General features: G+C 36.1%; 1 protein-coding gene across 1 annotated transcript; it reads left to right on the top strand.

The window, feature by feature from the left end:
* The first annotated feature begins 70 nt into the window (after positions 1-70).
* LOC113284132 (ribosome maturation protein SBDS-like) lies at positions 71-4,326 on the top strand. The gene is made up of 5 exons (XM_026533549.1): positions 71-360; positions 1,639-1,768; positions 1,959-2,159; positions 3,253-3,420; positions 3,575-4,326. Exons 1-5 carry the CDS (start codon positions 203-205, stop codon positions 4,088-4,090), a joined length of 1,173 nt encoding a protein of 390 aa, XP_026389334.1. The 5' UTR covers positions 71-202; the 3' UTR covers positions 4,091-4,326.
* The last annotated feature ends 7,475 nt before the right edge of the window (positions 4,327-11,801 follow it).

Raw genomic sequence — 11,801 nt, 5'->3', positions numbered from 1 at the left:
TATTTTACCCGAGGGCCAGTCGACATCCTTTTATTTCGCGAACCGACATCAAATATCGGAACATACCCTTTCGGACCTTCAATTTTAGGTCTAAAACCCCGCACGCAACCCTTTCCTCCTCTAGAACCTTCACCTTCAGACTTTGAGAGACAGAGAGAGGAACTTTTGGCGGTGTTGTTGTTGAGAGAAAGGAAGGAGAAAGATGTCGCAACGAGGAGGAACAAGGGGATCGAGTACAGTGAAACAACCAATTGGACAAAAGAAATTGACTAACGTTGCTGTTGTTCGTCTCAAGAAACATGGGATGAGATTCGAGGTTGCTTGTTATCAGAACAAAGTCCTTTCATGGCGTTCTGGAGTGTAATTCTTCTTTATCTATTAATCTCTGTCTTTATGTATCCATCGTTTTGATTAGGTTTATTTTGTATGTTTGTGATTCAGAAACATTGAGTATCTTCGTGCCCTTAATGACCTAATTTATTTATTTTTGTTAGAATAAGAAATTTGTGAATGGTTTTTGGCTGTGTCTGTTAGGAGATAGGAACAACTAGGAGAATTAGGGTTTATGTTATTAATTCATAAGGACTTAACACTAATAACTTACAAAATCATGTCCTGGATTTCCTGTTCTGGTTATTGAAATTTGTTTTTGCCAAAATGGAATTTGGGATTTGGTTTTAGAAGTGTTATTCATGAATTTCGATGAAAGAAAGCAAAAGAAACTAATCGAATGTTGAAAGATGAAATGAAAAATGTGTTTTGGTTCTGTACTAGTAAATGTGTTTTGTTTCGGTTCATGGTTATATCTCATATGAGTCGTATTGGTTGCCTGATCGGACTAGTAAATTTCTTATCATATATCTAACTTAGATGTAGCACACAGCACACTTGTTTTTGGTGTTATCATAGCAAATCAATTTGTCTAAGTTTTAACTAACGGATCCAAGTCGAACTATTTTGCGAAGAATACGTCTACCAAGGAATTCAGGCGGCTCTACAACCTTAATCCAAAGTTACACTGTATAAAATTTGTTATGGTTGTTCGGTAAAATTAAATTGATTAGCCACAAGTTATGTCAGCAAAGGAATCCAATCGAAAAGGAAAGAAAGAGAAAACAATGTAGCTTTTCTAGTTCTTGTCATTTGTGGTTGTCCTATTGACATTGGACGATACATTGGAACACAAGGTGGACCTTCTATTAAGGTAGAGCGTTAACGGGAGGCTCTGACTCGTGTTCCATTGTATTACCAAGTGTCTTTACCGCAACTGCGAGTGGTTAAAATTAGAGAAGTGATGTTGTTTTTAGTTTTTCCTCAGTTGGGTTCGTTTGCGATCAATTCTTTCACTAATCGGTCTCCAATTTTACGACACAAATCCAAGTTAAATACAGCTCCTATTATAGTGCATCAGTATCGTATCTCCTATTATGTGTTTTGGTTCTGTACTAGTCTGACTGTGTTGTCTTGTCTGAATTTTGATTTTGGTTTGTGTGTGTAAATTTTATTTCTTTTTCTACTTTGATTTTGTTGGAGAAATAGTATTGCTTTGCTTTATGATTACGTGCAAGATTTGATATAGTGTTGGTGCTTATGTAGAATGTGGGATCGACACTAATTGTTTTATTAAACGTATTGCAGAGAGAAAGATGTTGATGAAGTATTGCAGTCACATACTGTGTACTCTAATGTTTCTAAAGGAGTACTAGCTAAGTCTAAAGATATGATTGCGGCCTTTGGAACAAATGACTTATCAGCAATTTGTACGGAGGTTAGTTGAATGATCTATCACCGCATTCTTTTATAGTGTTCAATAAATAATGGTGAAGGACTATGTTTTCAATCTTGTTTGATGAAGGGGAATTGCTGACATCTGTTCACTATACAAAAATGCTATATATGATACCTAATCATGTGGTACTCTGTTAATAGAAGTTAACTGAGCTAGTTTATGGTATCAGATTATGCAGAAAGGAGAGCTTCAAGTTGCTGGGAAGGAAAGAGACTCTCAGTTATCAACTCAGAAAAGGGATATTGCAACCATAGTCATGCAAAAAACGATTAATCCAGAGACTCAACGTCCATATACTATCAATATGATTGAGAGTCTTATGGCGGAAATTCACTTTGCTGTTGATCCGCATAACAGCTCAAAGAAACAGGTATTTTTCCAACTTCCGCCGCATTAAAACATGAAAGAAGCTGTACAAGTCTGCTTTTTGATGTCAGTTTTGGGTTCTTATTTTTGGTTACTGTTAGAATAATACTGCACTTTCTGATAAATGATGGGCAATCTGCACCTTTGACTTAGAAACGCTTCACATGATAGTACTACCCAAACCATTGCCATATGAAATACCTTACCAAATTTCACACTTGATCTGCTGGGAGTGGGTTCAAAGAGGTTCTTGCTGTCCACTTAGGTGCTTTATTTGCAAGTATGCAAACTTTCTTTCAAGTGGACCATATATATCTCTGGTGGTTCTTGCTGTCCACTTAGGTGCTTTATTTGCAAGTACGCAAACTTTCTTTCAAGTGGACCATATATATCTCTGGTGGACAAACACTTGACATTATTCAGCAGTAGGCTTCTTCAGCACCACATGAGTGGGATTAATCTGTTAGGTGTAATATCATCATCTGGTACAACCTAAGTTCTTCCTTAACAACTATGTGAAGTATTTTTAACTGAAGCAACTGGTTTCTCATCGTTTGAGTCCCTCTAGTTTTCTTACCTCACATTTTATTTTAAAGTACACTGTCAGAATTGCATGATCGGGTAAGTTTATTTACAGTTATATTAGAAATAGTTTCTTGTTTGAATTTTATCAAATCTTATCTCCGAAGTTTGTTAAAGTGGCATGTTTAGAAATCAAATGAACCATATCTCCTAAGTTTGTTAAAGTGGCACATTTAGAATTTCTCTACTGTATCCACCTCTCAATTTCTTATTCAGCATCTCAGCCTAAACTCAACACTTCTTTGGATTCTGAAAGCTATTGTGGGTTTATCTTGAGTTTCTTAAGGTAGTCACTAGTCAGCATCCGATTTGGAGAAGTAAATTTGGAAATTTTGGTGATAATGTATGCTGAATTGCTGATATAGTTTTTTCTGCTTCCTTGCATGTAATCCTAAAAGTAAAATCTTCCTATTCCACTGGTGTTTGGTTATTCTTTTTTGTCTTTGTTTTGCTCTTACAGCAAGTCTGATAAATTGGTATCTCCTTTCTAATATCTGTTACTATGACCTGCACAGGCCTTAGAAGTTATCCGTGAGCTTCAGAAGCGCTTTCCCATCAAAAGAGCCCCAATGAGATTAAGGCTCATCGTACCTGAAGAGAGTTCGCCTTCTCTGATGGAAAAGCTCAATGAATGGAATGCAGAAGTTGTTTCGAAAGATGAATCTGGAAATCAGCTTTCATTGGTGAGTTCGAAATTTCTGCACTTTGGTCAGTGTAATCTATATTTATCGTAATGTGGAATGCCTGTGGGTGTAGAACATGGTATTTTCTTTCTTTACGAGGATTGTCTTTTTCTTGGCTCTTTTTAGTGTTTAATGCTCCTTATGTCTGAAACAGGTCTGTGAGATTGAGCCTAGTATTTTCCGAGACTGTGAAGCTTTGGCCAGGAATCTACATGGTAGGTCAGAAATACTTGCTGTATCAGTGCACTTTGAGAAGGATACCAATGTTGACCACTTCGATGATCATGAGGACTTCATTGAACCAAGTCATCACCTTACAGTATCACTGAACACTGCAGAGTTGGATGAGATAAAATTAAGTGAGGCATTACAGAAACAGTCAATTTCCGAAGTTAATAATGTTGCTGATAAGATAGTGCCCACAGTTAATGATGATGCTAAAAAGAATAGTGCTGAAGTTGAAGTAGTAGAGGTGAAGCAGAGCAAATGTAGCACGTGCAATGCGTTTGTTGGGGATGTCAAGCAATACCGTGAACACTTCAAGAGCGAATGGCACAAGCACAATCTGAGGCGAAAGACTAGGCAACTCCCTCCACTCACTGCCGATGAATGCGCGGCAAGTATAGATATGGGTGATGCAAAGTCTGATTTGAAAGAGTATTCATTTTAAGATCACTGCCACCCATCTCTGGCTAAAATCTGTACATCGTAGTAGTTTACTGTTTCTATATGGTGCTATGTACACCGAGAAGTTAACTGTGTTTGTCAGGTTTTATGAAAGAGTGTCGTTAACTTCATGTTATATCTTGTTTTGTTACTAGGAGTAAATTGTTGAAAGGAAGATGGAAAGAAGTCTGGATTCTTTTAATTGGATCTTTTGCAAAACCAAATATACTTTTTGTCAAAGAATAGGGAGTCCGATTTTGTGCACCCTGGCTTTAACAGGGGTACACGTTCCTCCTTTCCTTATTTGCTGAATATCTTCTACTGTTAATTTCTTTTTGAAAATATATATATATATATATATATATATATATACTTATTTATTTTTTAAAATAATTACCTAATTTTAGTTCAAATCAAAAATTACAACGCAACCTAGCAACAAGTTGGGTTCCAACTCCCTTTTGAATAGTGAAAACTACAGGGAGACTCATTCTCCCAGATTTTTCCACTGTCAAACCCACGGAAAATTTAGGCGCGCACCCATTTTCCCGTCAAAAATTCGTAGCAGACCCATAATTTATGAAATTCTGCTTCTCAGTTTTTAAAAGGCCAAACTACCCTTTTCTTCGAGCGACGAACAGAGAGAAGCGAGAAGAAAACAATGGTGAACTCCGATTCTTCGTTTTTAACATTTGGATTTTTCCCTTTGTCAAATCTTTCCCCAAATCCTTTTCTGAATAATCTTCTCAATAAAAGTAGGGTTTCTGTTTCAAAATCTGCGATTTAAATCTGGGGATTTTGGGTTTCTGTTGTCTTTGATTATTCGAGAAGTAAAAAGAAATTAAAATTGAAGTTGAAAAGGGTAAGAAGTGTGTTGCAGTATTTCGATGTCAACTGAATTGAAAATTTTCATACCTTATTTGTCTCCATGTTTTTGATCTCAATCGGAAATTTATGATTAGATTTGAATTAAAGATGTTATGCATAATGTCTTATGCATAACATCAGTTTTGTTTAGATGCATAAGACATTATGCATTATTTTGTTTTAGCTGCATGATGTCTTATGCATTACTTTTTCACTTTTCTGGTTATGCATCAGTTTTGTTTAGATGCATAAGACATTATGCATTATTTTGTTTAGCTGCATAATGTCTTATGCATTACTTTTTCACTTTTCTGGTTATGCATCAGTTTTTTTTAGATGCATAATACATTATGCATTATTTTTGTTTTAGCTGCATAATGTCTTTATGCATTATTTTTTTTCACTTTTCTGGTTAGGCATCAGTTTTTTTAGATGCATAAGACATTATGCATTATTTTGTTTTAGCTACATAATGTCTTATGCATTACTTTTCTCATTTTTCTGGTTATGCATCAATTTTTTTTAGATGCATAAGACATTATGCATTATTTTGTTTTAGCTGCATATTGTCTTATGCATTACTTTTTTCACTTTTCTGATTTATGGATTTTTATGCACGTGCATAATGTCTTCTGCATCATTTTGTTTAGTGCATAAGACATTATGCCATTATTATTTCTGCATAAAACATTATGCATTATTTTTGTTTTAGCTGCATAATGTCTTATGCATTACTTTTTTCATTTTTCTGGTTATGCATCAGTTTTGTTTAGATGCATAAGACATTATGCATTATTTCGTTTTAGCTGCATAATGTCTTATGCATTACTTTTCTCACTTTTTCTGGTTATGCATCAGTTTTTTTAGATGCATAAGACATTATGCATTATTTTGTTTTAGCTGCATATTGTCTTATGCATTACTTTTTTCACTTTTCTAATTTATGGATTTTTATGCACGTGCATAATGTCTTCTGCATCATTTTGTTTAGTGCATAAGACAATATAAGGGAAAATTTAGCTGCATAACTTTTTTTTCTGTTTCTTCTACTTGATTTTTTCTTCTTCGTCTGTTTCATCCATTTTTTTTGAAATGTATTCTAGGGTTTAGTCAAAAATGATTTACTTCTTTGAATCATCGATTTTAAATGATTTATTTCTTTAAATGATGGAGAAAAAATCTTTGCAGATCCGTTACAGAGATTAATGGAGGAATAGGGAAAGAAACCGGCGAAGAAGAAAAAGAATTATGCCCAAAAATGATAAAGGGTAATAGAGTCTTTCAGTACGTTTTAAATATTTTTAAATAATTATGGGTGCGACTGTATCAGAAATTAATTGTGGGCCTGGCGGTAAGAATTTTGTTTTTTTTGGACCTGCGCCTAAGTTCCCCTTTTGAATACAATACCTAATCTACCAAAATCGTTACTAGCGTCATTGCTAACTTAAATTTTTTTGCTAACTTAACAATTCTTCGGACGCTTGAGAAAACTTGAAGTATCCTCACCAAATTCCCCTAATAAATATACATCGGAAACCGGAAATATGTACTTTCTATTAATACAGTTTGTTCTCTTTGTCTCTGTCTTGTCCTTTTGCCTCTTTTTGTTCCCTAGAGCTTTGGTAAAACAATAAAATGGTGATCCTTTTGCCTCTTTTTGTTCCCTAGAGCTTTGGTAAAACAATAAAATAGTGATCTTGATTATGCTTAATCATCTACTTCTTCTGGAACACTACACTAGAGCTTTTAGTAAGAAAAACACACCCATTAAAGTTAAGTCTATATATAAACAAGTGTCTGGTTTTTCACTCAATTATATTTTGATCTGTTTTAAAAAAGCTTATACTGAATTAATTGATTATTTTGTAGTTTTCAATCTCATTTGGAAATTTTTATACTTTGATGGGAATCTTATGATTTTGTACAAAATGGGTTTGTGGATTGTTATACTTTGATGGGAATCTTATGATTACGTAGAAAATGGGTTGGTCATATGTATGTGAGTTTTTTTTTGAAGCATGAATTTATCATAGAAAGTTTAGATTACAACTTGTCGTGGGTATGTGGTACCCACAAAGTTTTGAAATAAAATGTGGCTGATAAAAGATGGGATTGCCTGGTCCCAGATTTTGGTTGAATAGTTTCCTGTTTGGCTTCCATCTGCTGCATGATTTGCCAATCCGTCCGCTGCTTGATTTCCTTCCCTGTAATTGTGTTGTATAACGACTTGCGGGATTTGCCTCAGTCTATTTTTTATTTCTTCAATCATTTCTGCTATGTGCCAAGGTGGTGTGGTAGTTGATGTAATGAAATGTAGGAGGTTCTCCGAGTCTGATTCAAAGAGAATTCTAGGCCATTGTCTCTCTGTTGCTGTTCTTGAAGCCAATAGTAAGGCCCATGTTTCTGCAGTTAGTGCAGTCGTAATTCCTAGTGGTTGAGCCATAACTATTATTGTTCGTGCATATGAGTCTCTACAGACGAATCCCGCCCCTGCAAATCTCGAGTGGCCTCTGGCTGCTCCATCTGTGTTAATTTTAATCCAGTTGATATTCGGAATGGACCAGTCTACCAATACTGTTGCTATCCTTTTATCTGTTGCATGTGAGTTGTGATTGATTATGTGGGTAATGTGTTTGATATTAGTTGGTATAGGGATGTGAATTCATGGACTGTCATGGATAATTTATTTTTTGTGATAAAAAAGAAGTTGCAGAAAGACCCAAAACTGCCATGGTAAAGACACGGGAGTTCCCAATTTGTAAATTGCAAGGAAATTGATTGATGAAATTGTTGATTATTACTCCTTCCGTTCCTAAATAATAGGACGGTTTCTATAAATAGATGTTTCAAAAAATTAGACTGGTTTCCTAATTGGGAAAGTCAAATGTTACTGGTTTCCTAATTGGAAAAAATTAGACTGGTTTTCTCTTAACTTCTTTTGATGACAAGTGTCATGTGAACCATTTCACTTTACTTCTTTTGCTGACAGCCGTGGAATCTACTCGAGAGATTAATTTGGGAACTGAAGAGGAACCAAGGGTGGTAAGGATCGGGTCCTTACTATCGGATGAACATATAAACCAGCTCGTGGCGGTGTTAAAGGAAAACATGGACGCATTCGCATGGAACATGCACAATATGGAGGGTATATATCCAGAGGTATGTTGTCACCATCTAAGGATCGACCCAAGCTTCAAGCCAGTCCGATAAAAGATGAGGCGAATCGCACCAGAATTACAGGCGGCCGTCGAGAAGGAGCTAAAGAAGTTACAGGAATCGGGAATAATTAGTAAATCGCACTACCCACAGTGGATATCTAACATGGTTGTGGTACCAAAGAGAAACGGAGGAGTCAGAATCTGTATCGACTTCAGCGACCTGAACAAAGCTTGTCCGAAGGACAGTTTCCCTCTCCCAAGTATCAATCAACTGGTGGAATCTATAGTGGGGTACTGATGTAGTTTTTAAGTGGTAGTAAAGTTCGTTCAACTCGGATTGTGTAAAGGTTTGATTTAAGAACTAAGAATAAAAATACTAAAAATATATTCAAAAGGTTTGTCACAATGTCGAGAGAGACTGAGACTCAGGATTCCACCAAATTCCATTCATGTGATTCAAATAATAATTCCAATCAATTATAGATCAAATATAAAAAATACGGACTCTTATTCTTTGCCAAAAAGTAGATTTTTGAAAAGCAATGATTGTAAATCAAAAGCATGATGTATCAAAAATACATAGACCAAGCATACACCATCAAACGAAATCACACCCATTCAATAAAAATCATAAATCGATTAAAAATCAATGCAAATAGTCATAAAAGAATTATTAGAATTACCACATGCGTGAAATAGGGCTTCCTCCGCCATCCCAGTGTTTGGGTTTAGCTCCTCATATTAATCAATTGCTCAAAATACATGTTTATAGCCCAAAAGTTGATTAAAAGATGAAATAGTGCTAAAGCAGTGAGTTTAAGACTGCCAAAAGAACGATAAATTAAAAGTGTTGCTACGCTGTTGTTTTAAGACCGTCAGGCGCTGGTCGTTGTCACTGTTGAAGAACGACTGTCAGTGAGGGTATGTTCTTCGTGTTCTTCAGCAGCAGCAGAAAAATATTTTGATCAAACTCTGATTTCTTCTTCTATGGCTCTCCTAAGGTTCCCAAACTTTCGACTCCCCTTCTATATGACCCAAACAATCTATTTATATCAAAAAGACCGATTAAATCTCTCCAGAATCTTCCAAAATCTCTTCCTTTCTCTTCACGGAAAAGTTGCGACAATTTCGTGTTTTAGAGTTTCTACGCGTTTCTGAGCTTTCCTTTTGATTCTAAACTCTTCCTTAGATATATATGAATCTTTGGGAAGGTTTATATCTCTTTAGTCTCTCTAGAATTTCCTAAAACAAGTCACACACGTGACTTTCCATATTTTGTTGTTGAGGTAAAAACCCGTCGATTGAGCCCAAGTTAATCGTATCCAACACCCATATTAGATTCCTAGACCCATAAGGAGTCTATCCTATGAAAATCAGAGGTTTAGTCGACCTCAAACTCCTCCAAATCACGCACAACAAATCTGCCAGAGATGTTTCTCTTTTCCCGCCAATGTCAAAATTCAAAAGGTGGAGGTGACCTCCCCCTAGTAATTAGGTTACCGCTTATCCAGGGTGCTGGGGCCCGCATAACACTTGTCCCTTGGGTGCCTTTAGTAATTTTTTTGGGATGTTTTCAACATTTTTTCGAGGTTCCTCTGGGGTATTTCAGGGGTGTCTCTGGCATACTTCTGGGGTGCTTCTGGTACGTTATCTACGGAGGTTCAAATGCCACATTTTGAGCCCATTTCGCCGCAAAAGCTTATTTCTCCAAAAACACCTACAAAGACATAAAATAACCAAATAAGTAAAAAATCCAGCACTAACAATATATACAATTGGGACAAATTAGACACATAAATGCGTCTATCAAATACCTCCAAACTTATTATTTGCTAGTCCCGAACAAATCAAAACTAAAAAATAAAATCCTAACTCACTGTCGCAAGCATCGTTGATTGCATTTAGCGTATGCAATAAGCCTTTAAACCCCTAGGTGTCCCTAGTGGACGAGTTATAGTCTCGGGAGGGATTACTAGAGATATACCCACAAAACCTGTACTCCAGACCCTATCTATCTACGCAGAACCTTGGAAGGCACTAAAGAATCTCCTTGGTTGGCATACTTATTGACTATAAGAGGAAGTACCCTGATGCAAAATTCCAATTGATGTACACGAGTTTGCACTCAAGCATACTAAAATTCATATATAAGTGACAGAGCTCTACTCAGATAGTTGCACTATGGACATCATATTCGGAGTCAAACTAATCACATGGAAAGATTAAGAAGATGGATATAGAGAAAACATAGATGGTTTTGATGTTTACTAAGTGAACGGTGTTTCCCATATCTGTCTGAAGGCCTCCGCCAAAATGAACCTATCCTAATGGATTGAGGTACTAGTCTGACTAATATTAACACACTGGCATATACAAGGGAACCAGTGGTCGATAACCTAACTCTAGGTCAACACAACTGGCATATACAAGGGTACCAGTGGTCGACTTTATTGAATTTATTCCTTTTGGTCAAATGGTCTGGTCTCAACTTTTTTTTTTTTCAATTTTTTTTTCATGGTATCTCAATCACTCTAATTCACCCTAGCATTGGTAACAACTTGAATCGTGTGCCCCACCTAATCACTTAGAGAAACATGGTTTAAAAACAAAATAAAATAAAAATAGAAGTGAAAAGGACTCAACGAGATATGGTGAAACTATCATGTTATTTCTAACATCTGAGCTCTGTGCTTTTATGAATAGACTCTTCTAGATGTTGCCATCTAATCAGATTGGTTCCTCAACTCCTACGATCAAAATGCTTCCATCCACTTAGATTAGTTAGTTGAATCCTCAATAGGCATAAATTTCTAAGCTCTGGAGTTTATTTATTCATACTGCAACTAAAAAGTTTCTCCCGTACCCCCAAACTTAAATCTAACATTGTCCTCAATGTTCTAAAGATGAAATTAAAAGCATGAACAAGGAGAAACTGTTACTATTTGAAGCAAAAGAGATAAAGAAAGATATTACCATGTTGCATGAGATTGGGTTACCTCCCAAAAAGTGCTAAATTTAAAGTCTTCAGCCAGACGGCAAATACCACAAAATGGCTAATTACCTTTCAAATCATATATCAATAGTCGAAACAACTGTGGGTCAACAAAAGCAAATAAAATTGCCACAATTATCATACAACTGCACCAAATCAGAAAAATGAACAGACATAACACATCCTCATCCAAGGTTTCCTGCAAGACAACTGGGTTTTTCTGTTGTGCCCATTTGGGCTTCATATGAGTGTCTTGAAAAATTGACTCATTCGAACAACAAATCTTTAGAATTTCCTCCTGGACAATATCAGGAGGATCCGGTTGCGGAGTCGGAAGTGACTCAGGTAATACCTCAGGTACACTAGGCTCGAATCCCAAGTTAGGGACTTCTAATGGAGATAATTGACCATTACTACCCCCAAACTTAGGGTAGTCAGTATTCTCGGACAAACCTCTAACTATTGCGTGAATTTCTGGATCCTCAGAGTCTTTAAAATACTCAAGAGCTTCTTCTAGTTCATTACCCCCAAACTTAGGGTCAACACTACTCTCCGTAAGGCCTAGCACTATGGCTTGAATCTCAGGGTCCGTAGAGTCTTTAAAGTACTCAAGAGCTTCTTCTAGTTCAAAAGTTTGGTCACCTAACTGACTTAAGAGAATTTCCTCATCAAGTTCATCTAAGGAATCACCAAATAAA

This window comes from Papaver somniferum, chromosome 1, assembly GCF_003573695.1.
Source record: "Papaver somniferum cultivar HN1 chromosome 1, ASM357369v1, whole genome shotgun sequence".
Lineage (NCBI taxonomy): Eukaryota > Viridiplantae > Streptophyta > Magnoliopsida > Ranunculales > Papaveraceae > Papaver > Papaver somniferum.
The sequence above is the reverse complement of the archived record's forward strand: the minus strand, read 5'-3'. Positions and strand labels throughout refer to the sequence as shown.